The sequence below is a fragment of the Heteronotia binoei genome, chromosome 2 (assembly GCF_032191835.1).
Source record: "Heteronotia binoei isolate CCM8104 ecotype False Entrance Well chromosome 2, APGP_CSIRO_Hbin_v1, whole genome shotgun sequence".
Classification (NCBI taxonomy): domain Eukaryota; kingdom Metazoa; phylum Chordata; class Lepidosauria; order Squamata; family Gekkonidae; genus Heteronotia; species Heteronotia binoei.
In genome coordinates, this window is record NC_083224.1 from 146,052,766 (window position 1) to 146,079,205 (window position 26,440).

General features: G+C 41.9%; 1 protein-coding gene across 1 annotated transcript in view; it reads right to left on the reverse strand.

The window, feature by feature from the left end:
• Positions 1-5,869: 5,869 nt before the first annotated feature.
• TGFBR3 (transforming growth factor beta receptor 3) overlaps positions 5,870-26,440 on the reverse strand; it is a 200,922-nt gene continuing 180,351 nt past the window's right edge. Inside the window, exons 14-17 of the mRNA XM_060232181.1 lie at positions 24,720-24,840; positions 18,576-18,617; positions 14,190-14,297; positions 5,870-7,032 (exon numbers count right to left, since the gene is read on the reverse strand). Coding sequence (XP_060088164.1) covers positions 6,914-7,032; positions 14,190-14,297; positions 18,576-18,617; positions 24,720-24,840 — 390 coding nt within the window. The 3' untranslated portion in view covers positions 5,870-6,913. The remainder of the gene's footprint in view (positions 7,033-14,189; positions 14,298-18,575; positions 18,618-24,719; positions 24,841-26,440) is intronic.

A 26,440-nucleotide genomic window follows, 5' to 3' on the forward strand; every position in this document is an offset into this window, starting at 1 on the left:
AATACCACTGCTGTGCATCCATCCATTCTAATGGACCTTGTATGGAAACACCAGATGAGACCTGGTGAAAGGGATAGCAAATGTGCAGCAGCAGTGTTTGCAAGACTGCACTTACAATCAGCAGTAGGGTCTCCTTTTGAAGCACGAGGTAGATACATATCATAGAAACGAACATGGCACACAATGACCATCAATAATGACCATAAACAATGAAGGGAACAAACAAAAACAAACATCTACTTTCAAACAATATGCAGAACTCTACATCAGCCTACACACATTTTGCATTACACTCTTGACTTTTTGTGACAGAAAAATAAAAGCTGCCCAACGCAAAAAATACTTGAAAAGGCAAAAGCTAGTGCTTAGATAATATATGGATATTACAAGCAAAGTACGTGTTTCAGAAACAAGTCTTAAGAGTGAGAAGTAATTTCTTTTGAAACCTTAATCCAACAATTCCCCACTATGGCAGTTCCACTGATGTGAAGGCAACGACCTCAATGTTGGTGAACTGTGCAAATGTTAAGTGGATGAGAGGGGGAGCAAAAAAGGAATTCGAGAAGCTGACTGTTACATGCATCAAGACAGCAAACAACATTCTCCCCCCACCCTCAAAAAAATACATAAGGAACAGCAAAATAGGCTAAAAGGCAGCAGGATCTTTAGATGAAAAGGATGTGAGAGGAGAACTAAAAGAGGGGAGAAAAGTTGCAGAGAAGGTTAAATGAATTCTTTGTGTCACTGTGGCAGATGCTGGAGTAATATACACATCTTAACTATTGTTTCAGGGACGTGCATCTGAAGTACCATGCCCAACAGAGGTGACAAATTACAAAGTTTTAGAGCTAAGAGAAAAATTACAAATTAACAAACCATTGGATCCAGATTACAGTCACCTGAATCTCCTTAAAGGACTCAAACGTGAAATTGCTTATTGGTTAATAAACACATCCAACTTCTTCAAACCTCTTTACCAGAGGACTGGAAGACAGCCAACGTAACACGATTTTTTAAAAAGGAGACCAGGGTGGGATGGGGTAATCAGGAAATGGCAGATCTGTCATCCTAATGCATGTCCAAGGCAAACTTGTTAAAACTATTATTAAAGATGGACTTGTTAAATAGAAGTGCAAGTGATGATGAGACAGAATCTGCACGGCTCTTGCAAAAGGAAATCATGCCTCACCAAACTTTAGAATTCATTGGACATGTCAACAAGCATAAAATGATCCAGTAGACATTCTATACTTCCAAAAAGCTTTTAGCAGTCCTTCTGAAATGTCAGACTAGGAGTAGAAGAAATTTCCATTTGGATATACAAACACTGCTCAAGGTCTGGAGTTGCAGACTCTGGTATAAAATTTCCACGGTTTTACACTTTGTTAGTGAGGCAAGATAAGGTTCTCAAAAAATGCTATACAACATCAAATGATATAGTAAATTTACAACACCCAATCATTTGTTTAAAAAAGCCCTTGCAGTAAATAATACAACAGCAAAATATAGCACTTACACTTGTAGCAGAAATATAGCTTTCAGTGGCTATAGGAAAAGGTGTTAGCTTTGTGGTGAAACTGTCTGCAAGGAAATTCCCTTTCTTTGTACATGGCTGGGTCATAAAGTAGATACTTAGTTCTCAAATACTGTAATCCTCAAAGCTTTTATAGATGTATTAAAATCAACAGCTTTCATGAGGATTAAATGGCTTGAGGTTTATAGTCTTATTATCTTGGCTCCAGCTATGGACATAGAAGCTTTGATATACACATGGAAGTTTCTCACCTAGAAGAGTTTCCCATTAATTTTCAGTGATAGAATCCAATCCACATGTGGAATGCACATGAGATTTAGGACCCTCTAGTCTAGTTAATAGGACATTGTGTGCATGTGTGTGCAAGAAATTCTTATGTACATGTATAATTTTGTTATAAAGGGATTTTTTTTTGGGGGGGGGGTGTTGAGCCAGAAAGAAGCATAGTCCTTCTGAATTTACAGGATAATGTAATTGGGGGGGGGGGGGCATGATTTACATCTGTCATTTGCTTTACAATCTAGGTAACCAGTAAGAATTGTCCATTAACTCAGGCTGTTAATAAAATAAATATAATATAGTTGTCATATAATAAAATGAGTGTTTTTAAAGTATTTTAAAGCAAGTGCATCAAGGTCAATCAATTAATTACAATTTGATGTTGAATATAAACCTAGAAAATATCATGTCTATTTCTAAGTTTAACTTTTTGGAGTTTGTGAGACTTAAAATATAAATCTAGGTTTCAGAGAAAATTACTGATAGAAATGCTGAGAATGCAGCTTCTCTCTCTCAAAAAATATACATTTAATTATTTTACATACATTTTAAATCTTTTTGCTCCCAAACCGAGTTTTAATACTTCCTATGAGACCTCTACTTTTTAAAAAATCTGAGGGGAAAGGGTTAAAATAGGGAAGAGAAAGAATGTACAAAACCGTAGAATTCACAGTAATTGAAATTAAAACATCTTATATAAAGCACTTATATTTAAATATATCTCTATCTTTATGCCCACATTTAATGTAGTAAAATATAGATATGATTGATTTAAAGACTCTAGTCTTCTTTGAAGACATTTTAAAAAAGGTTTTCATACACAGAATATGATTACAAAATACATTCAGCTGAAGGTTAGGCAAAGCGCAATGTTCTTAGATATACAAACAGCAAATTGGTTCTCAACACGCAATAGTCCAGTCCTGCAAACACTTTAAGAAGGGTAATAATTTACCCTGATAATCCCAGTGACATTTTGATAATTCCAAATCTGACATGATTCTCTGCTCTGCTGGCTGTTGTATCAACAAATGCAAAACAGATCTGAGTCTTTTCCTCTTGCTAGGACAAATTCTATGCAGTGGACTCAAAGTGTGTGTGTGCAGGGGTGTGCTTGTGAAGATCAGCCAGGGAAAATACTCTCTTTGATGACTTTTGAACCAGCCTCTACAGCTGTGCCTTTAACAGTGATTTTCTTTGTGGCAGTGATCAAGGGGGAATGTTTATCTAAATTATATGACCAGTGGGGCAATGTGAGACCTCTGTTCTGTTTTGGAAATGCCTGAATTTAGGTGAACAAGAGAGGAGGGATTCTTCAATTGGAGGGTAATGCCTTGAAATCAAATTTAGGGGGTTCCACTCCACTAGGTAGCATTACTTAATTAGGCTTCCATTGGCTCTTTACAAAGTGCATCACCATTAATTGCCAGCAGGGTTGGAATTCTAGCAGGAGCTCCTTCGCATATTAGGCCACACACAAGAAGAGCCTCGTAAGCTCTTGGAGGATCGGCTACATCAGGGATGTGTGGCCTAATATGCAAAGGAGCTCCTGCTAGAATTCCACCCCTGATTGCCAGTATTGTTAACACAATGACTGGCATATATTCTGTCTGCTCACAACCCTTTAAGCGGACCCTTTTGTTTCATTTCATGTTAGAGACACACATCTGGTTAACTACCAGGATTTTTTTAGCTTTACAAATTGGAGGTTTCCAATCCATCCAATCTGATACCAGTTCCACATCTACTGTCTATTCAGATCTCCCTGGGAGTCTTCATACGATGCAGATGAGGCCTTAAGAAGACCTGATTCTTTCTTTTTTCTTACATGCCCTCCTGCAGCATCTAACCTGAGAAAAGAAAATTCTACAGAATTCAAAAATTTGCACAGTTTTGTGATCAAGATCTGCAGCAGTAGAAAAGAGCAAGAGTCCAGTAATGCTTTAAAGCCTGACAAAAGTTGTAGCCTTCATAAGTCACTGCTCACTTCTTCAATGACTAATGAAAGCTCATACCCTGCCACAATTTTTTTAGTTTTTAAGGTGCTACTTGACTTACAGTTTGGGATATTTGGAGTAGTTCTAATAAAAGGTATCACTTGGCTTTTGTTTTGGATTTTGCTGCTTGCTTGTGGCAAATCAAACCACTGTTAAAAGTGTATGAGCACACAGGGCAGGCTTGCTGGGTTAGCAAACTTGGCTAGATCCATCTGCAGGCTTGTTACAAAAGCAGCAGAAGGGCCTCTGAGATTGGCTGGAGATTGTAGTAATCTCCTGAATTCTCTTGACCAAAAGGGGATGATGCTGTCCCGAGTTAGCCAGTGTAAGGAACTGGGCCCAAAGTTAGCTTTGTGTGGCAGTGTTTGCAGGACTACATTCAATTAAGCATCTAATTAAAGGCATAGCTGTTCTCTTGCCCAAACCATATATTATTTGGCAGATCTTAAACTAATTCTGAAGTCTGATTATCCACTGATATTAATATAAATGGAGGACATGGGTTGAACTGATATTACTCAGCTTGATTGGGCACATGGATTGAACTTGAACTAGAATCCTACTATAAACTGAACAATTGTGTTGCTCTAACAAAATTAAACTTATTCTGCTACAGCCGAGGAGGGGGGGGCAATCTCTACCAGGGTTTTGACAGGAATGCAATTCAGGCTGGTAAAGCATCAGGGGGTGTGGTCTAGTATGCAAATGAGCTCCTGCTAGGCTTTTTCTACACCCCCCCCCCCCCAATTCTCCACTAAAGGCAATAACAACTGAGCTTTTGCTAGTCTGCAAAGGGAAAGCTCTGCTCATGTTTCGGTCCTCAAAGTGATATAATATTCCTGCTGTTTCAAACAGCACCCCCTATTTTCATTTGGGACATATGGTAAGGCTTGAGGAAGGCAAGGGTACTAATGATTATTCTGAAAATTAGTATTAGATTGCCATTTTGCATTCCAAATTGTACTATGGGATGTATCCAATTGCAATGCTGAGATGACTAACTAGCAGTTTGATGCAAAACACATCAGGTCTTTTAAGCAGTCCTCTCATTCTTATATATGATGAGTCACAAAAACAATCCACTGAATAACTTTCTCCTATGAAGCATTAAAAACAAAATCTTCATAAAATTATGAGAAGATTCTGGAAGCACAGAGAATGCAGCCTTGACCTATGTACTTTAAATAACAAAAAGCTGGCTGTTGATAATGCAGCACATTCGTATGGAGTGGAATGCAAAATAAATTATTAACATCATCTGCCAAATGAAAAAAAGATGGGGATATCTGTGTCTATGTTATGGGCCAGCCTCAAAATGTGGACCCATCTGGATGCTGGAAATGCTCATATTTCACAAGCAGTTCTTGCCTGATGCAATGACTAAAAAGAACGTGTTTCTAAATTACTCCGACTCAACTCAACATTCGCCCCTAATTGACAGTGTTCAAAGTACATGGTCAAAACCCCAGATCTGTCTTTACAGCTATTTTCTTGCTTGAACCTTCTGGGATTTTTGGATATTTCTGCATCTGTTATATATATTCAGATGTGGCAAATCATCAGGTCTGGCTAATAATACACAACCACAAATACATATAATGATAACCATGGACACATGGTATTGTAGTATATACAATAACCTCAGTTTTAGAGTTCTACACGTGTGCATGGCACTTAGGTGTGTGTTGAGGGTGGGGTGGACAGAGGCTTCCTTGTTTACTGAAGGCCTGAGGGATGATACTTTGGGAGTTCTGTATGAGGAAATCTCAGCATTAAAAAAAATGTTTCCTAGCAGGTATGTGGGGACCAGATTAAGATCAGGACCATGGTGTGAGGGGAGAGGGTTTTTTTTTAAAGCTTTCTGCTGTGCCCTTTTCACAAGCTAAAATTGGTTTGCTGGGAAAGCTTACTGATACCAGTATATATAGGTTTTCCCAGTGGGGCATATTGCATCCCAGGTTGTTTTAGACCGGCAAAGACTTAACCCTGCTCCCACACACTCTGGACCTAAATCAGTGGCCTGTATTCCTGGCAAAAGTCTTTTTCTTAAAAAAAAAAAAAAGGGGGGGGGGAAGCAACTCCAAGAGTTCCTGATGAAGCACTCCCAGAGGATCATCTAGTAAGGCCTTAAACATTGGGGACAGCACTGCACACATGCATGAAAGGGGCCTCTTGTGCCTTATATGTCAATTATGAAACTACCTGTAGCAGGTAATGCACACTGTAGTGTGAAGGCTTAGAATACAAACTAATAATTATGTTCTTGAACAAAGACAAGACTGCAGTGCAGGCTCCCATTAACAAAACATTTGGGAATGGCACTAGGATAATATACAGCACTATGGATCCAAAGAGGCTTGCATTAAGGAATGTCTAGATGTATTAATGGGTGCTTGCATGAGTCACTCGAAACATCTAATCAAACAATTTAAAACCCATAGTTTTGTACAGGAATGTCCCCCCCCCCCCCCCAATTCTTCTAGCTACCAGAGGGTGAAACTTGGGGAAAACAAACATCCAAAGCTGCAGGCAACATGACAGCAGGTAAAATGCTTCGGGCCAAGTCAAACTGAACAATACTACTACTGATAAACAGAAGCTTCTGTGAAATGACAGCATGTAGCTGAGGAACAATCAGTGATCTTAAAAGCAAGTTGCTCCGTCCATCAAACTTCCCTGTTCTGATGAGATGGAATCCCTTTATATAAGGGAAGGGGGAAAATAAATTCTTTCCCCCAGCTTATGAGGCTGAAATCCCTTTACAGACACCTCGTGTCATCTTGACCATTTCAGAACCCAATGCTGTGGTTCTGCAGACAAAGCAGCATGTATGGAAAAAGAAAACTGGCTTGTGTTTCACATTGAGAGCCAGTGGACCCTTTTAGACAATCCACGGCTGCACATAAATAGTAGCTTTGTCATGTGAGCCTAGCTTGCTGCAAGAGGTTCAAGGATCGTGTTTATCCAGAAAAAGAAGGAAATAACTCAAAGGAAATCCCTGCCAAAGATCCCAAACCAGTCCTTCCAAAGCAAGTGACCTCAAGCTCCGTTTGAACCTCTGCTCTTCTATGTTGCTCCTTGGACTTGCACCCCACCCCCTGGGTTAGGCTGTGCTGCTGCTGGAACAGGGGGTGCTCTGTGTGCTGCCAATACTGTGGGCCGCACTGCTGTTTTCGGAAGCTGGTGGAGATGTAGGTACCTGCTGCCTTCCTGCCGGTTCTCCTGGGAAAGAGGAGGAAGAGATAAAGAGAATTTTTTACTTGTAACATCTCTTAGTATTCCCATAATCTTGAGATGCAGTTTGGTATGAGAGCCAGGTTGGTATAGTGGTTGCATAATTACTTCATTGGCTTCTGGAAAATCATCTTGGGGAGACCTGATCCCCTCAGAATTTTATAAAGCTTTTCCTGTCTGGCGGTATAGTGGTTAAGTGTGTGGACTCTCATGTAGGAGAACCGGGTTTGATTCCCCACTCCTCCGCCTGCTGGTTTGACCTTGGCTTTCAGAGGTGTTCTGCTCAAGAGCAGTTCTTGGAGAGCCCCACCAACCTCATAGGGTGTCTGCTATGGGGAGGGGAAGGGAAAGGGGATTGTAAATCGCTCTGAGACTCCTTCGGGTAGTGAAGGGCAGGGTATAAATCCAATTTCTTCTTGTCACCAAATATGGTCACAGTGACTTCACAAAGACATTTTCACCCCTCTACCCCTCTGGCCGGCCTGACTGCGTCCCAGAGAATTTAGACCGGGCTCTGCAGGCTATGGCAACCTGGTTGAGGTGGAGTGGGCTGAAACTGAATCCAGCGAAGACAGAAGTCCTTTGCCTAGGTCGGGGCGCTTGGGGAGGGGAAATACCTCTCCCAGTCTTCGATGGTGCGCCGCTGAAAGTGGCGTGCCGGGTCAGGAGCCTGGGAGTCTTACTGGAGCCTTCACTATCAATGGAGGCCCAGATTGCAGCCACTGCCAAGTCAGCCTTTTTCCATCTAAGGCGGGCAAAGCAGCTGGCTCCCTTCCTAGAGCGTCAAGATCTGGCAACGGTGATTCATGCAACGGTCACCTCGAGACTGGATTACTGTAATGCCCTCTACATGGGGCTGCCTCTGTACCGAACCCGGAAGCTGCAGCTGGTGCAGAACGCGGTGGCTAGACTGCTGTTGGGGCTCCCCAAGTGGGAGCACATACAGCCTGGGCTACACGAACTGCACTGGTTGCCAGTTGTATACCGGGTTCGTTACAAAGTGCTGGTCATTACCTTTAAAGCCCTATATGGTCGAGGACCTGCCTACCTTAGGGACCGTCTCTCCCCATATGAACCCCAGAGAGCACTGAGGTCGGCCGGGAAAAACCTGTTGACCATTCCCGGACTGAAAGAGGTGAAGCTGCAAAGCACCCGTAACCGGGCTTTCTCCTCTATGGCTCCAAGCCTATGGAACCAACTTCCAGAGAAAATATGGGCCCTACGGGACCTTGAACAGTTCCGCAGGGCCTGTAAGACCATCCTCTTCCAATTGGCTTTTGCTGAAGAGGAAATTGTTAAGAAAACCGCCATCATAAAAGTAAACATAGCATTAGCACTTTTTATTAATTTTAAAATTTAACCAGAATTTTAATTAAACTGTTAAATGTAGTTTTATTCAATTTTGTATAATCAATGTATGAATCATGTTGTTAGCCGCCCTGAGCCTGCTCCGACGGGGAGGGCGGGATACAAATAAAAGTTGTTGTTGTTGTCGCTAGACAGCATTTATATGGAAACCCACATTTTGTTCTGCCAGCTGCTCTGCAAGGCTGCTGGCTGCAATCTCAGCTGAGGAAAGGGACTATCGCTTACAGCTGTCTTTCAAGGGACTGACATAATACTACTCTGATGGGAGGCAAATAGATTGCACACTTGCATGTTTTATAGAAGGTAGCTGAAAGGATGAGAACATCTGCAGTAGACTTCATATCCAGGAAGCTCCACTGAAGATGGAGTTTTGTTCAAACTTTTGGAGAAATATTCTAATTTATATCACATCTGCATTCTGCTATTGTTCTAAAGAGCTCAATATGGCATACGAGTATACAATATGGTATATAACCACCTGCAAGGGAGGTTAGTGATGGAAGGAACTGGCTGACATAAGGTCAACATGAGTGGACATTTGAACTCAGGTCTCCTCAGCTCAAGTTCAACACATTGTGTTTGTATTACACTTGGATACAAAACTTTGTTGAGACTGTGGACACCTTAGGAATTTTCAGAATTGTAGTGGGGCACCACCACAGGACAGTGGCCTTGGGAAGCAGGACCAGTGACAAAATGGCTGCCATGGAGACAATCACAAAATGTTGGAAGATTTCTCCTATGAGGAGTGCAGCTATTTTTGAATGGATGCTATATGCAGGTCCAAAGGGTGATGCATCCTTATGTCTTATATGCAGCAAAGTGGAGGAAAGCCAGGATAGGTTCTCTCTTTTGGGTAAGAGTCATGTGGAAGAAACTCTGAAATACATCAGTGGCAACCATGGTATACATGTGTATTACACAATGTCACTCTTTACATATTGATTCACACAAGACATTAAGAACTGATACAACAGGGGCCTCTGAGGGCAGAAGGGAATGCAGAGCAATTACAGCAGGGCACTGAGAACAGAGGGGAAGGGGCAGAAAGTTGCCAGTTCCCCTGGAGAGTGTTGGTGGGCCAGAGGTTGCCTATGGGCTACCCATTGAAGAACTAGGAAACAGATTACTTCAGTTTTAAGGACACAGATTACCAAGAAATATTTCAATCTTGTTAAATGGAGATATGTACATTATCTTTAAAATTTTAACTTGTATTATTTATAGCTGTATAAAAACATTCACATTTTCTATACCACAAATCAGAATCTGACACAATGTTTTTTCAGCATTATGTGCTGTAATATTTTACAGTAGAAATAACTTGAAACAGAACTAAATGGTTTTAAGTCACTATAAAAAAAGAGGATGCATTGCAAACACGTCACTAATGTTATCTGGTTACTTCTTTCATCCAAAAGTCATTTGTACACAAATCTCCTTTCCTGTCTTTCCAAAACCATCGTTATGAAGTAGATATAAGCAGGCTCCCTACTGGGAACATTCATGGGCATGTGAGGGGGGGAGGAGAGGGCCATATTAATGAAGAAATTGCAGTTGCTTCTATTCCCCTAATAGGGCCTCTCAAACCCTTTTCCAGGAAAGCAGATCTGCAAAATGTAGAACTGGCCCATATTCCCTGCTGCGGGGTCCTATTACAGCTATGCTGTCACCCATTTTATAAACCACACTTTTACTCAGAGCCGCACAGCAACCTCAGCATATCAAGTATGATCTGTATACATTTTCATCTAACTTTGTCTAGATGAATACCTTTTTGTCTTTAGGGAAAACAGCACACACAGCTGTCACAGTTTTGATGCCAAAAATATACTGTCTTGGGTGTTTGTTTGTTTTTCCTTCTCCCCCCTTTCTCGTTCTGGACAACTTTCCACAGATGCATTTTTTCCTTTCAAGTACAGGGTTATGCCCCTTTGTCTCAGTGGCACAGATCTCTGTTGGAGTTTAATTTTTTCTCCTGCACCCTCCCCCTCCTCCAAGAAAAAATGTTGGCTGCTTTCCATTTGAGTGGAACAAGCAGCATTTGCTACGTCCTCCAACAGCACTCGCTCAGCTTCCATTAGAAGTACTTTATGGGGATGGGAAGTATAGGTGGATGAACAAGTTGCCCAGCAAATGTTGGGAACCAGTATGTAACTATGGCCAGCGGGGCAACAGAGCCATAGCCCTTGTTTCTTTTCCTTGGTCTCAGATGGCTCTACCTCTCTTTCATGCCGGACTTGCCTCCTCTCATAGCCCACACTTGCCATTCAGAGCTTGATAGTGGAAAATGTGCAAATGGAAGAAATCTGCTTTATCCACCTGGCTGCTGTAGTCACACTAGTTCTAAGACTGCAGTGAGAGCACCATTTCCTTACTGCTGCCCCTAGGAGAATGAGGCATCTGGGGAGAGGTTCCCTCTCAAGAGAAAGTTTACAATTTTGTTGTATTCTAAGCCTTCACAGGGTCATGACAGAATCACTTGTCAGTGCTGCTGAAGCTTCTCAGGAGTTGTTGCTTATTATGACTTTTCTGGTCAGGCGCAGATAGGGGGAGAAATGGTCCTGGAAAGGGGCTCCACCCAAAGTCCAGCTTGGTCACTCCTCTAGCTCCCAGCCCTCCCCAAAAGGAGTGATGGAGCACTTGCCCAAGAGGGTAACTTGCCCAAAGCAACCGAACAAATATGCGACAGAGCTGCAATATGAATCTGTCCATCTACCACATGCATATCTCATCTCTTCTCCAAGAAGCATACAATCAAATATATGAAGCTATTTTATGCTGCACCAGTATTGCCTATTCTAATAGGCTGTAGCTCTCTAATGTCTCAGGCAGAAGTCCTTCCCACCTCTTACTACATGATCCTTTTAACTAGACACAACAAGGAAAGAACCTGAGAATTTCAGCACGCCAAGTTACCAAGGGGAGGCTTAACCAATGGGCAGCAGATGCAGCTGCCCCAGGGCCCAAGCTGGGTTGAAGATTGCCCACAACCTCATCTCTCGATGGAGGGGGCAGCTGGATTTTGATGGACGCAGTGGCTCCCATCTGCATCACATGAGGTGAGGACTACCCCTTGCTTGGACCCTGATGACAAGGGGTAGTTGTGGCAGGTGGGCTGGTGAGGGCTGCGGGGGGGGGGGGGGGGAGGCAGTGATTCTGGGATCCTATTCTGATTCCCCCCTGCCCAGAGCTCCAGAATCACTAAGACCGCCCCTGCCTATCACTCACCCACAGCCTCTCCCTTAAATGGGTCTCCCCTCCTCTCTTTCCCCTTCAAAACAACCTTGTGAGATAGTGAGGGTGAGGTAGAGTGATTAATGGTAAACTGGGAATTTGAATGGTCCAAGCCTCCACAGTCCCAGCCTGGCATTGTGCCCATTACACCACACTGGCTCTCATCAGTGGTCTCCTAGCTCAACAGCCCCAACATTCTTTCTGTTGCTCAGACTAGTATGGAAGCTTTACGAAATGACTATGTCCCATCCGTAGGCCATAAACAAGCTTTAACCCATCTGAGTGCAACAACATGTACTTTATTATTCACACTTAGGAAAACTGCCAGTGCTGCTCCCTGTCCAGGAAGTCTGACTGTTTGCTTTGCTGTCCCCGTTTGCCAAATATAATTTGTTGCTTTGTCAGTATATTTCAATCAGCTCCCATTAAACAAAGTCCTCTAAACTTCCAGAGTTGTTTTTCAGGGGAAGGTAGGGGGGATTAATCTTGTTAATTGGAAGCATGGCTAAAAGACGGGAACAAAATCTTCAAACTTTCTTAACAGGGTCAGATGACATACGTGTGTGCTATGCGTGGGTTTTAAACTGCTTGCTTTGAGCTTGGGACTAATAATTTATAAAGGTGTTCTTGGCCATTTACACTTGCAAGACTTATTCACGTACAAAAAGAGAGAGAAAGAGAGGAAGATATTTTCCTTTACTTAGTTCCTGAGAAGTGTGAGTAAAGCTCTGACTTCTAAAACAGAGACACGATTTTATTAGACATACAAACAAAGCATCAATTAAAGAAAGAATAACTAAAATATACATTTAAAAAAGCTCTCCTCTGTGTAAATGCCTGTTTCCAGCATCCCATCATGCTCTAGTGAGACAAAGAAACAGAACCCAGGGTCAGGCAGGGAATGAAGAAGCATACAATCAAATATGTTAAGCTATTTTATGCTGCACCAGTATTGCCTATTCTGATAGGCTGTAGCTCTTCAGTGTCTCAGGCAGAAGTTCTTCCCACCTCTTACTACCTGAATCCCCAGGGACTCTAAGCAGGTTTAGCCCCGTCCTAATGATGTCCTGGTGTTAGCCCCTTTACTAACTTCCCATGTAACTGAATAGTTATCATTAATTCCTAAAGCAGCACTGCACATGAAGGCAAACTCATTCTCTGCCCAGTATCAGGGGTCTGGATGGACATGCAGTGTATCAATGCAATACACTCCCCTGGGCTTCTTGCAATATAAATCTTTCCTTCCCATTACAAGTACAAGATCTGACTGTACTCAGACATCACAATGGCATGTGAACACACCTTACTACTGTGCTCGTGTATGTCCTTTTCTCTCCCCATGCACAGAACAAAGAGCATGATTAAAGGCTTCCAGATTTGAGAAGACCTGAATCAAACGCCCATTTGCCCTGACATCTGAATGCAACTGTCTGAGGAAAATGAAGCTAGTTTCTTTCCTACAAGTCAGACTGGGTTCAATCCCTGTTTAGGATCCTGCCTTGCAGGACGGAAAACTTCTATTTGCTGAAGTATATAGATAAGCGTCTATTTGCTCAGGTGTCTGCATTCCAAATTCATGGTAAACTGGCATTTGATTCAAGGCTTCTCAGTTGGGGCAGTTCCTTGTTCTGCAATGTGCAGGGAAATAGGTGAGGTTCAGAATCATATATTACTATCTTGTGATAGGAAAGGCCTCTGAGGGTCAACAGTGAACTATCAGAAAACAGGAGACTTTCTTAGCGGTCATTAGAACAAGTCAGTTAAAAGGCCACAGTCCAATCCACCCTGAGGAAAGAGAAGGAATCCACATTGCATCTCCTGATCATTAAGACTCAGGAAAGACCTCCCACTCTGCCTGTCCAGAAAAGATTTGTCTGCTGCTCTAAGAGCTGCAGACTTTAAGGCAACTGTCCCAAATCTTTTCCAAATTTTATTACATCTTGAGACCAAACTAGAGTGGATTTGGGAAAAACATGGAGTGGCTCACAGCAGTTGGGCAGCACAGCAAACTAGATCTGATTATTCCAAGAAGGTTTTTTTTTTTAAAATCAAGCTTTACTTGTGAAACAAGGGATGTGCACAAGGCCATCAACAAGTTATGTTCATGTCTGATAGTTTGTCATCATGTCTGAATGCAGCCTTGGAATTTCAGATAATGTACAATGCCAGAACATGAATTTACCAAGTTGGCTTCTCTGTATTTATATCTTCTCTGTCCAAAGAATAGTTTACAAGGTGGCTGAATATTACTTGTCAATTGAAACTAGTTCCAGCCTTTATTTCAGAAATAAAGGCTGCATGATTTTTTTTTTGTCTCTTGTAGCCATGAATTTGCTCTAAGTGCATCACGTGGGGAAAGTATAACATTTAAATACTATAGTTATGATCTTGCAAAACTGTTTCTAGGAGTAAATTTTTACTACCATTGTTTCTGTGCATTTGTCGTGTAGGTTAAGGTAATCTGTGAGTGGGTTTTTGTTTCTTCAGATACCAGAACTATGCAAGTGCTGTGCCATCTGGCAAAAAGTGACCACACTCACCTGTATGAGAATAGATGAACCATAATGCTCCCGTCAGCAATGCGCCAATCACAAAGGCTGCAAAGGCAATACCCACTACCGTCAGAGTGTCCAGGCCATAGAAGACAGCTATGAAATTGAGAAAATAGAAATTAAAAAGTCAGAATTGGAATGCAGAATTTAAATTTCAGAATGTTGTTACATCTTTTGTTCCATTTTGTAAGCAAATGTAAGCCCATCAAGGCCAGTGCCAACTCCCTGAAGGAGGTCCAGTCTGGACCGCTGTCTAGAAACACTAATACAAGGGTGTCAAACATGAAGCCTGGGGGCCAAATCAGGCCCCCGGAGGGCTCCTATCAGGCCCCCGAGCAACTGGATGTTATCTGCTTCCTTCTCCTTCTCTTGCTTCCTTCTGCATCACAGCTTTCTTTGTCAGGCTTGCTTAATTGCGCAGGAGCTACAGAGCAAAGTCTCTGTTTTTTCCATGTGCTGAGGCTCCTCCCTTGGGGAGAAAGGGGGGGAGGGATAGCTTACTTTACCAGGCTCTCTCAATCACACAGCAGAGCTACTGAGCCAAGCCTCTGTTCCTTCTATTGGCTGAGGCTCCTCCCCCTCCTGGCCCCTAGGGAAGGAAGGAAACAGCCTGAGCTTCTTTTGTCCAGTTCCCTGGATCCCATGGGAGAAATACAGAGAAAGCATCTTTAAGACCAAGTGCTAATCTTTTAAGCATGTTTTAAGGTGGTTTTTTAAATAATAAAAAACCCTTTCATTGTGTTTGTCTGTGTCCTTTATAAAGTTTATATCTCCGCATCTAAACTTAAATAGGTACACACACGGTCCGGCCCGACACGCCTTGGCCCGACAAGGTCTCATTTATGTCAGATCCGGCCCTCATAACAAATGAGTTCGACACCCCTGCACTAATACATCTTCCTTTTTTTCCCTCTCTCTTTTTAAAAGTGTCCTCACTCTCTCTCCTTCTTTCCCATTCCTGCCAGCATGCTCAATCCCTCTGCCCTCCAAAAGCCTGAAAGGGGCAGAGGTATTCAGAGGACAAGAAAAGGCCAATGAGGCTGCTATCGGTGAGTGGGGGGAGTCAAGAGGGACAAATTCTGGAGTCCAGGCTTACCCAGGGAATCAGGCAAGTCATGTGATTATTGTCATAGGATATCTGGTTGGGCCTGCATGGCATGAAAAAGGCCTAGCGTTGATTTTTCTTTGTGGGGCTGCAGTGACTCTCTGCAGTGGCCCAATATTCTCCGTAGGGCTTGCAAAACCATCCTCTTCCAGCTGGCTTTTTAAGGTGGAACCATTGCATCAACATAAAAGCTATGTTTACATGTACATCGAGACTGTAGCACCATATTAAGTTATATTGTGGTTTTAAATTATTTAATTTAAATGTTGTTTTATATGTAATTGTATTTAATTGCTATTGCTTTGAATTTTATTGTTGTATCATGGTACGAAGTACTATGTCGTGAGCCACCCTGAGCCTGCTTCGGCAAGGGAAGGCAGGGTATAAATAAAAATTTATTATTATTATATGACACCAGCAAATAGCGGAAAGAATTGTGGAAGAATATCTAAAGATGCCCTGCTAGCACACCACTTTGAAAAATAGAGTTGTCAGCTCTGGGCTGGTCAATTACCGGAGATTTGGAGGGTGGATTTTGGGAAGTGAAGGATGTTAGCATAGTTTAATGCCATACAGTCTACCTTTTAAAGCAGCCATTTTCTCCAGGGGAACAGATCTCTGTTGCCTGGAGATAGGGTTGCCAGGTCCCTCTGAGTCCCTAGTGGGAGGCTATGAGGGGTGGTCTGAGAGGCGTGGGGCAGCCCAAATGTGATGACATCACACAGAAGAGCCATCATCATGTTGAGGATGGGGGTCACATGTGTTTGCATTCCAAACTGTTATTGCAACTTGGCTTGAAGGCTGCACTGCGCCCCCCCCCCCCCACTTTCCCAAAGCATTTAAAGGTATCTTTGGGGAAGAAGTGGGGGGCACAGGCATGCAATCCAAGATGTGAAATCACGCTTGGAATGCAAATGTGCACGCATACCCCCTTTCTCCTCCAAAGCATTTAAACAAGTATGAGCAAACAAGTATGACCCCCATCCTCCCTTTTCCCCCAAAGCATTTAATAGTATAAATGCTTCGAGGAAGAAGTGAGGGGTGCTGGCAGTGGGACTTGGGGGCGGGGCTTTCCCCCCATTGGCCATCTGGCCATTGGCAGGTTGGAGCTCCCAACACTGGGGAAACCTCTGCCAGGATCGGGGGGGGGGGGGGGGGAGGGCTGGCAACCCACCTGGAGATCAGTTGTAATTCCAGGAGATCTCCAGGCTCCATTTGAAGGCTGGCAACCTTACTTGTCTACCACTCCAAATCAGCTGCTAAAACAGCCCACTGTATCTGCAGATAATGAGTCAACGTTTTTGACCACAACATTAACCACAGTGCTTAGCACCAACTGATGTAGTATGACTGTAGTAGGTACTCCTCAGTTCCAAAGCATCACTGCAAAATATGATCTGAAACAGTGGGTACTCACTTGAGGGCTCAAAGAGAGCTACTTTCACTATTGTTATCTACAAGAAGAGCCATATTTACTTCCATCCCTGTTATGAGGCTCACACCTGGAGATGTTTACCTATTCCTCCAGTGGCAGCTGTTTCAAGGCAAGAACCACCTGCCAACCACAAGCCACCCTTGCTCGCCTTCCTCCCATTGAGCAGGGGCCAAGTTAGAGAAGAGCCATAGGTTGTCTGTCAAAGAGCCACTGAATATCACTGGTCTAAAAATTGCTCACAACAGCAACCAATGCAAGTTTTAGGTCCTCCAGATTTCCTGTTAGTTGTTTCTTTTATTTCAAACCAAACTTTATAAATCTTTTTCTCTTATTTTGGTAGGCTTATTTTTAAATCCATGCAATTCCCAAAATATATGCCTCCAGGGTGGGATAAAGTAAGAAGAAAATTCAAATACACTAAATAAGTGCCCTGCCAACTTTGCTCCACCCTTCCCAGCTTCTTTTCCATCTCTAGTTAGTTTAGGTGAGGAGTGGAAAGGCTGTTAACTGGCAGATGATGCCAACTTGAAAGTCAGTGGATGCAGAAATAGAAACAATTGTTTTTCGCAGTTGGAAATGATTTTAATCAAGAAAATCAATTCAAGGCTAGAAAAAAGAAACCAGCTCTCAATGGGAGAAGCAGGGCAATTTGTATGACAGTGCATCTGGTTCTTGAAGGCATTGTTCTAAATGCTTGCAAGCTGGCTGTAGTCATTTTGATCTTTTCTTTTGTATATGGATGCCGACATCATGTGTTCCCAACTGCTTGACTTAGAAAAAAGACTCGGTTTTATGTGTAAGATGTATAGGGATTCAGGCAATGGGCAAAATATCTAGCTACATGCAGAGCAGATAAAGAAACTACGAACTTTATAAAGCTCTAGTCTGCAACTAGTTTTCATACATAGCCACTTTGAGACAGAAGTGTTTGTTATCCCTCCTCACTTCCAAAGCTGCGAGCAAGCAATTTCTGTTTCCATGGATACTTTATATTCCTTTGCCTCCAGATTTACAACTGGGATATAAAACTGTGCCTCTTAGAGACTTTGGCCCAGGGCCTCCAGTGCTTTCTGTGGTCCTGTAGGGTTTTGTTTGTTTCAGCGTGTCACCCTGAGGGCTGTTTTATGTTCACTGTCGAATTGTTTAATGCTGTTTGATGCTATTTTTATGTTGTCCTTGTGGGTTCATTGCTAGTTTATTCTTGATAGTTATATTGTTGCTGTTTTTATGCTCTTATTGCTTGCAAGCAGGTTTCTGGAGTAGTAGTATATAAGTCTCCCAAACATGCGCACGTGCACACACACACTCTTCCTCTTTCCTCCAGAAAAAAAACTACTCTTAGAGGGGGCAATTCAGAGTACAGAAGCCACAGATGAGCTTCAGCATTAGCAGTTGCTTCAGCACTCCAAACTTCCCCCTCCCAGAGTGTTTCTTCTTGGCTGGGGGAAGGGGAAAGAAGGCTGTCTGGAATTTGGTTTCATACATCTGCATGTTATGTGTGTCTATTAGCCTCAAACCATCTCTATAAGGTAACTCCACCTGAGAGAGAAGTGACTTGCCTAACATACCTCGTGAACTCCATGGTTGAGGAACAAGTCAAACGACAGCGCCCCACCCCCAGTCACTGACCCACACTGGCCCTCTGCACAAATGGGGTGTTCCACAGAAATTATGTGTTCTTCCATTCTTATGCACAGCTCCACTGCCCCATTGCTATATGCACACCACCACTGAAAATAGGTTTAAAAATGGCTTCTGGATTAAAAGATTTAGGGTGTTATTAGTTCAATTCTTTTCTGCTGTACTCAATCAGAAGAAGGCATGCACAACTTACGTTGTAACCCCTCGGGAGGCTTTGAACTGGAAGGAGATTTATCTGTGAGAGAAAGAGTGGGGGGGGGGGAGAGAGATTAATGCTACTTGCTTCAGCAGAATTTTATATACTACATCAGCATCCTTATGCAGAGTCTGTAATATATTATTAGAAAAATCCAGTCAGAAATTATTAAACCCGAACAAGTTTGTAAACAAAAATGTTTTGGAGGGAAACCCCATTTCTTTTTAATCACAGCCTTCATGGGATTAGTCTGTACAGGTATGTATGCAAGTTGCACAGGTTTACAAGACGCTGTCCAAGTCATCCCACCTAGAGGTAGAAAGAATGCCATGGGAGATAAGATAGTCATGTACTATGTTTGGTAGCCTTTTTAAAGGGCTATTTAAGCAATTATGTGGAAGAACAAGGGAAAACTAAAACCTCTGAAACCCTATTAAAACTTGCAGGCAAAAGGGAAGAAAGTGTTCTCTTTGTAGCTAATGTAATGGCCATTAGCTAATATGCATCTGCCACAGATACACAGTCATTTTCTATACTACTGTAATGATAGCATCTTGAAGGCTTTTCAGAGGGAGAACAGAAATTTTAAAAATAATATACAATAAATAATGTGAGAAAAGAGATAATTAGGGGGTTGCCAGCAATTACTTGAATGTTTTTCCCAATATCATAAGCATTATGTGAAGGGAGGATATTTGTATGCATCACAACTAGGGGTTACAGGGCATGGTGATTTGACAGAAAACTGTGACCCTAATGGTTACCAATTCAGTTACTATCCATCCAGACCTTTAATGGCATAACAATTCAAAGTTACTATATTATCAGGTTTGCTGCAATATATTAATTACATTTATGTCTTATAATTAATTACAACGCCTGCAGTCTCTAATATCTCTCTTAACATGTGTTGCTCATCACACTAGAGCGAATGAAAGAGTGCCTAGAATGTAGGAAATCTTTAAGAAGAGTATTGTGTACAGCAGAAGATGAAGTCTAGCTAAGTGGCACAGACTTTGAAATTTTCATCTGAACTCATTGGGACCTGATTCAACAAGTTCACAGGCTGAGCATGTGGAGCCTAACACTGTAAAAAAGTAATATAAAATAATTTCAGATTCACAGCTATTCTACCCCATCAGTATTAATGGGAGTCATGTGTATGACGTGTGGAGGAGAGAGCAGACATCCTGAACTGAACATTCTGTTCTGACTCCCTATCTGTGGAGCTGAGAAGCCTTTTTCTTTGGCTTCTTGTGAGGATCTAACAGGAATGGATCCAATAATATGGTTTGCAACAATACACACAAGAGCTGGCCTGCTTTGCATCAAAGTAAATGATAACTGATGGCTTGAAGCTATAAGATGCTCCCCTTTAGTCGTTTAGCAGATTATAGTCATTTATTTTCTAGCCCTTACAAATTCGCTGTTAGTTCACAATGGCTGTTAACCTCAAGAAAGGGACCACTTGATTTGTTGTAGAGACACTACTGACCAACAAAGACACAAGCTTCATGTACCATTGCCCACTAAGCTGGACACCTGGGGGAAAATCTGGAAAGCAATGCACCAAACATCCCACTATTAATCCACTTTTTCAGATGTGCACCATGTTTTTAATCACAAAATTGTCTGATTCTCTAGTTCCATCTCACCTCCCTTACCCCACCCCAAAAACTAGGTTTAATTTAACTTACACAAACACCAGACAGTCAGAACCAAAGTCTCATTTATGTTTTAAAAAGAATATTTTTATCCTTCCCTTCCTCCAAGGAACAAAGAATGGCGTAAATGATTCCCTTTCCCTTAACAACAATCCTGTGAAATATTTTATCTTGACTAGTCCAAGGTCATCCAGTGAGTAGGGATTTGAACCCTGAACACTGGCTGTCAATCAATTCCTAGTGGATTGTTCTAAATATTGAAATCAGAGAAGTTTTTCCACAAATGGAGCTTACAAAGAGAGTCTCAAGCAAGCATGCCATTTTAATTGCACTGTGTGTGTGGAGATCAAATATTTGTGCTTTGTCCTCTGTGGATTCATTTGTGCTAAGAAAAAAAGGTGTAAAACACTCAGTAGGCTCAAACAGTTAAACAGAAACAGTTGTTCCTTAAGTCTCTCAAACAATGCTCTGTGGTATACCATAAACTGCTTAAATGCCAAAAAAGCATGCTCTGCAGGACTGAGGTTAAAGTATTTCTGATCCTCGGCCTTTGAATTTGCCTGGAAAGCATTCCAGAATTTCAAACAGGCTTTGCATGCAAGTGGAAGATTTTGATCTCCAAGTGAAGCCACTGAAACCCTCTAATTAAAGTGCCATGCAAACACCAAATGAGAGCAAGCAATGCCAATGTTTATTTAGAGGCTTTAAAAATAAGCTAAAGCATTCATCCCCACTGTTATTGTCAGAGGAACTCAAGGGAAGGATATTTTGTATATGCAGCTGTATTGCTAGCTTTCCCCAGGAATGTTCCATCTGTCCTTACTTTGGAAAATATGGGTCCTACCTTAAATGTGCTTGATTTGAGAATGTTATCGGTCTCCTCCTTTTCAGTTATCACATATTAATAATATACAACAGACCATCATTTATGGCCAAATCAGGTTACAAAAGTAAGGACTGGATCCAGCCAGCTTTTTCACTCTACCTTACCCAATCCATCTCACATGGCTTTAATACAGCAGGATCTTGGGTTCCCCACCTTTCCCTTTCACCTGAAGAAAGACTGATGCGATCCAACTGGAGGCTTTATTTGCACTCTCTAGTACCCCACTGGTTTCCTCAGAAAAAGAAGAGGACGACTGCAGATTTATACCCTGCCCTTCTCTCTGAATCAGAGACTCAGAGCGGCTTACAATCTCCTATATCTTCTCCCCCCACAACAGACACACACTGTGAGGTGTGTGGGACTGAGAGGGCTCTCACAGCAGCTGTCCTTTCAAGGACAACTCCTGTGATAACTATGGCTAACTCAAGGCCATTCCAGCAGCTGTAAGTGGAGGAGTGGGGAATCAAACCCAGTTCTCCCAGATAAGAGTCCACACACTTAACCACTACACCAACAAAAGTCATAGAATCCATTATTAGCTAATTGATTCAGAATGAACGGAAAATTATTCACTGATGCTCGAGTTTTGGTCAAATAAATCAGCTTTGGTCAAATTAATCAGTTATGGAAAATACCTTGCACAAAAGAGTGACTGTGCCAAAGAACTTTTCTGTTCACTTAAATACAGTGTTGTGCTCCACTAATACAGGTTACTAAGAGTTGAATTTTGGATATACTTTATGGCATGGTACACTGATCTCTAAACTGATGTGCAGCATTATGCTCATGAGGCCACAGCAACTGGAAGTTGCCAACATGCTTGTGGAAGACAGGACTCTCCTCCATCCAGGACAGATATGACCTGACCACTAACACAAGACTGGAAAGGCAGAAAACCACAGAGCACACTACAATCTATCTATAAGACAGCCTGTGAGGTCCTTAATGCAACAGAACCAAGAAAAGACAAAGGAAATAAAAGAAGAAAAGAAGATCCACCAAACCAATGTTGTGTTTCTGTGGATCCAAAACGCGGTGGGAAATCTACAAGGAAGAAGTTTCAAGAGTAGGAATGAAATTTATATTGAGAGAGATCATGTATTGCAGGAGTGGCCAACGGTAGCTCTCCAGATGTTTTTTGCCTACAACTCCCATCAGCCCCAGCCAGCATGGCCAATGGCTGGGGCTGATGGGAGTTGTAGGCAAAAAACATCTGGAGAGCTACCATTGGCCACCCCTGATGTATCATGATTATGTATTTCAATAACTGGGGGATTTGTTTTCTATAACTGGCAGTACAAAATAGTACAGATTTTGATTTGGTATAATATGTATCTAATCCTGCCTTCTTTTTAGAGGCAATTTTAAATTAGGACAAAGCATAATTATGAGATCTTATAGGAAGTAACAGACAACTCTACAGCACGTGTAAGATACACTTGAAGTCCCTATTATCCTCAGTTTTGGGTATCATATTTCACAGTATGAACCTGACTTCCACTCCTTCATAATGTCAAGCGCACAACAAAATAAATAAAATCATCAAGCAAATTTCTTATTCAAATTTCCAGGCACTTTGAAAGCTCAAATGTACAAACATGAAAAAGCTAAGCATCAATAGAGCTCCCTTTGAACCTGAAATCAGAAAAATTGTCTACAATATAGATAGAGGTAAGAAACAATACTTCAGAGCAATGGGAGGATCCCCCAGATCCATTCTGCTAATGGTGGCATCTTCCTTCAGAGCAAGAGTTTTTTTTGCCAGTGAAAAAGCCTCTTTCATGCTAGGGGAAAGTTCCTCCTTGCAGAGTAAGAAAATTTCACTGCTTCAGGATCAGAGCTGCAGCATCCAACCCATTATTCTGTACATAGCAAGTGAGTGCAGCTGCAATCTACACCAAGCATTCAGTTTTGAAAAGATGCTCTGGCAATGAAAGCACAAGTGGTCAGCATAAAGGTCTCCAAAATTACCTCAGATTAATCTGCTTAATTCATTAATTAATTATTGTATGGCAGAGTATATATAGTAGAGTGTCTGCCATCCTGCCCTCATGAGCCCCACAAACCTCCTAGGTGGGTTTGTGTGTTTTGTGTTGGCAGACACGCTGGCACCACCGCCAGGGACTCTGGCCTCCAAGCTATGCTGCCGCTGTGGCAAAATGATTTAAAGCAGTGGTGTCAAATACAAAGCCCAGGGGCCGAATCAGGCTCCCAGAGGGCTCCTATCAGGCCTCCGAGCAACTTGCTGCTGTCTGCTTCCTTCTCCCTCTCTCTTGCTTCCTTCTGCATCATAGCTTGCTTTGCTAGGCTGTCTCAATCACACACAGAGCTACTGAGCCAAGCCTCTCTTGCTTCTATTGGCTGAGGCTCCCCCACCTCCTGGTCCCCTGGGGAAGGAAGGAAAGAGCCAAAGCTTGCTTTGCCCAGTTCCCTGGATCGCACAGGAGAGATACAAAGAAAGCACCATTAAGACCAACAAGTGCTAATGTTTTAAGCGTGTTTCATTTTAAGCTTCTAAAAAATCTTTGTATTTGTCTGTGTCCTTTATACAGTTTAATTTCTATGCCCACCAGATGCAAATATGCTACTTGCTACCAAAACAGGCATGTAAGACCTGTTTAGCCTCCCCCTACCATACTTTTTGCACCTCAAACCACCCCACAGAATCACAACTGTGTTTGTTCTGTAACTTATGTGTAGCCACTATAGTAATGTGATTTTTTTTTAAATAACAGAACCAATAACGGGTCCATGGGGCAGTTTGCAAATATGAAAACAGCAGAGGAGAGAGGATAAAGCTGCTATTCCCTGCAAATAGGAAATAGAATGTTTGCATCTGGGGACACACAAAACTCTGATTGCACACATGATGAAAAGTCCTCCATTTGTTTCCCAACAAACACAAGGACTTTGTAATGTGTAGACTGAACCTCACCTCCTGGTTAGGTTATTAGTAAAGAGATATCATTTTTTAAAATGTAATTTTGTGACTGTATGGGGCAAAGAACCAGTTCCATGAAACCATAAAGATGAGAAATGAGTCTGTACACCCACATAAAATACAGAAAGAAAACTAATGAAATGTTGCAGAATCTTAGATCTTAATATTAATGATCTAAATGGATGGTGCAACCATTTTTCCCTGTGGCTTTCCCTTTTATTTATAAATATGCCATCGTTTAATATTTTCAATGTGTTGGAAATTCCACTGTAATTATGAAGCTTAAATAACATTCACAGCCATACACACAAAGAAGGAGAAATTAGACAACTTTCAGTGCCTAAAGAGTAATGATCTGCTGGACACAACCACAACATAATTTAAAATTTACAAATTCTATATTGTTCTAGAACATCAGAAATGCATTCCTTTCCCAGGGTATATCCAAGCTACATTTTCATAAACATTTGAGAGAGATAAAAGAGCAAACAAATGCTAGTGCTTGAAACAAATGCTAGTGTGGCCCAGAAACAATAACACCACTAAAATATGCAACAACATGTTTATTTACTCAGAGGCACCTTTTTGCAGTTCAACTGGCAACATATTGTTTAATGCAATGTACTTATGTTAACATATATATTTGTTACCTTCTGGCTTCCCTTCAAGAGTTACCACAGCGAGGGGTTTGGTGAAAGTTTTCTTATTTGGCATCATGGTTAGGATCATATCAGCACTGAGGAAGGTGCAGGCTTCATCAGGAGGTATGCACTACAAGGGGGAGACAATGTGCAGTTTGTGAGAAGAGGGACCCACTTCAGGTATTTACGCTATCCGAGTAGATGTACAACTGCCTCATTATGAGTAGTACTCAGTCATGTTTACTGATTAGAAAGCAGAGTATTATTAACAAAAAAAGCCACACCCAAGTTGTCTGAGTAATATTCCAAGGAAGCTACTCCAGTTATATTTCTACATATAAACTTTGCCTCAGTACTGAGATCATTTCAAATTTCCTCACAAACTCTGTAATATTTACTAAGCATCAAGGTTGCATGGGTTGCTTATACTGTGATATCAGTGCAACATAACCTGGAGTGGTACTGTTCAAGGGCAGTTGCTTTGTGTGCCTGTTACAGATTTTTAAGAGCCAGTCTAGATGTTATGCTAGCCACAGGGATTGGTATCTCTGTAAACCAAACCTCTGACATCTTGTTTTTACCATGACTGAGCAATCATCCCATGAGGAGGTTCATTTCAGTCTCTCTAAACATTTCAGCACTTCAGCAGAAAAGTTCCAAAGGGAAGTGCCAACATGAAGCTGCTGAATTGGAATCTAGATGCAGATCTGATATTATCAGACTGAGGGCTGAATTATATGTTCTGTTATCATTGCATCCTCCTGGGTCTTCAACAAGAAAATTTGATCAGATGAGCCTTGTGAATTCTATCCTCAAACTCAGTTCACAGACACATTGAGAGAGTAATTTGGTGAGGAACCATGATGCCTGGGGAGCAGGGATCTTATGTTCTATTTGTGTGTGTGTGTGTGTGTGTGTGTGTGTGTGTGAAATGACATCAAGTCACAGCCAACTTATGGCAACTCTGTAGGATTTTCAAACTGTTCCTTACAAAGATAGATAGATAGACAGACAGACAGACAAAAGGCAAGAAATTAACAGAGGTAGTTTGCCATTGCCTTCCTCTGCATAGTGCCCCTGGACTTCCTTAGTGAACTTGTATCCAAATACTAACCAGGGCTGACCCTGCTTAGCTTCCAAGATTGGGATAGCCTGGGCCTGAAATGGTTCTGGTGAGCTGGTTTTTGCCCTGCAGGGGAAACCTGCAAGCACTGATGGCATGGTTACATGTAGGTTTCCTGAGGGCTATTTCAAGTAGAGAAAATGGTGTAGGGTGCCTTATCTCCTTATGCCACAGTCCCAATCCCAGTCCCAACTGGGAATGAAGTTCCAAGCACAGAATTTACAAATCACATCCAATCAAAAGTCCTTGTGATGCACTCAAGGAGGATGTAAGGACAGAGTTTAATGTATAAGGCTTTTAGAGTGAATAGGGCCTTGGGACGGTTAGCTCATTATAAAAAGTAATGGCTCCTCCATACTGGTGTATTTGCATTACTTTGGAATGGTTCAACACAGATGGCCCACTATCACTATCTGTGGAAAGGTAAGCTGATCCACTTTCAATGAGTGAATAACTTTCTTCCTCAAAAAAGAATACTTTTCTTCTACCTAGACACGTTGAATGGTTCCATAAAGTGATATTCTATGCAAACATAAGATAAGGAAGAAAAAGAATGCAGAAAACAAAGTCTGAATGCTCATTTATTTCTCTTTAAAATCCTCCTAAG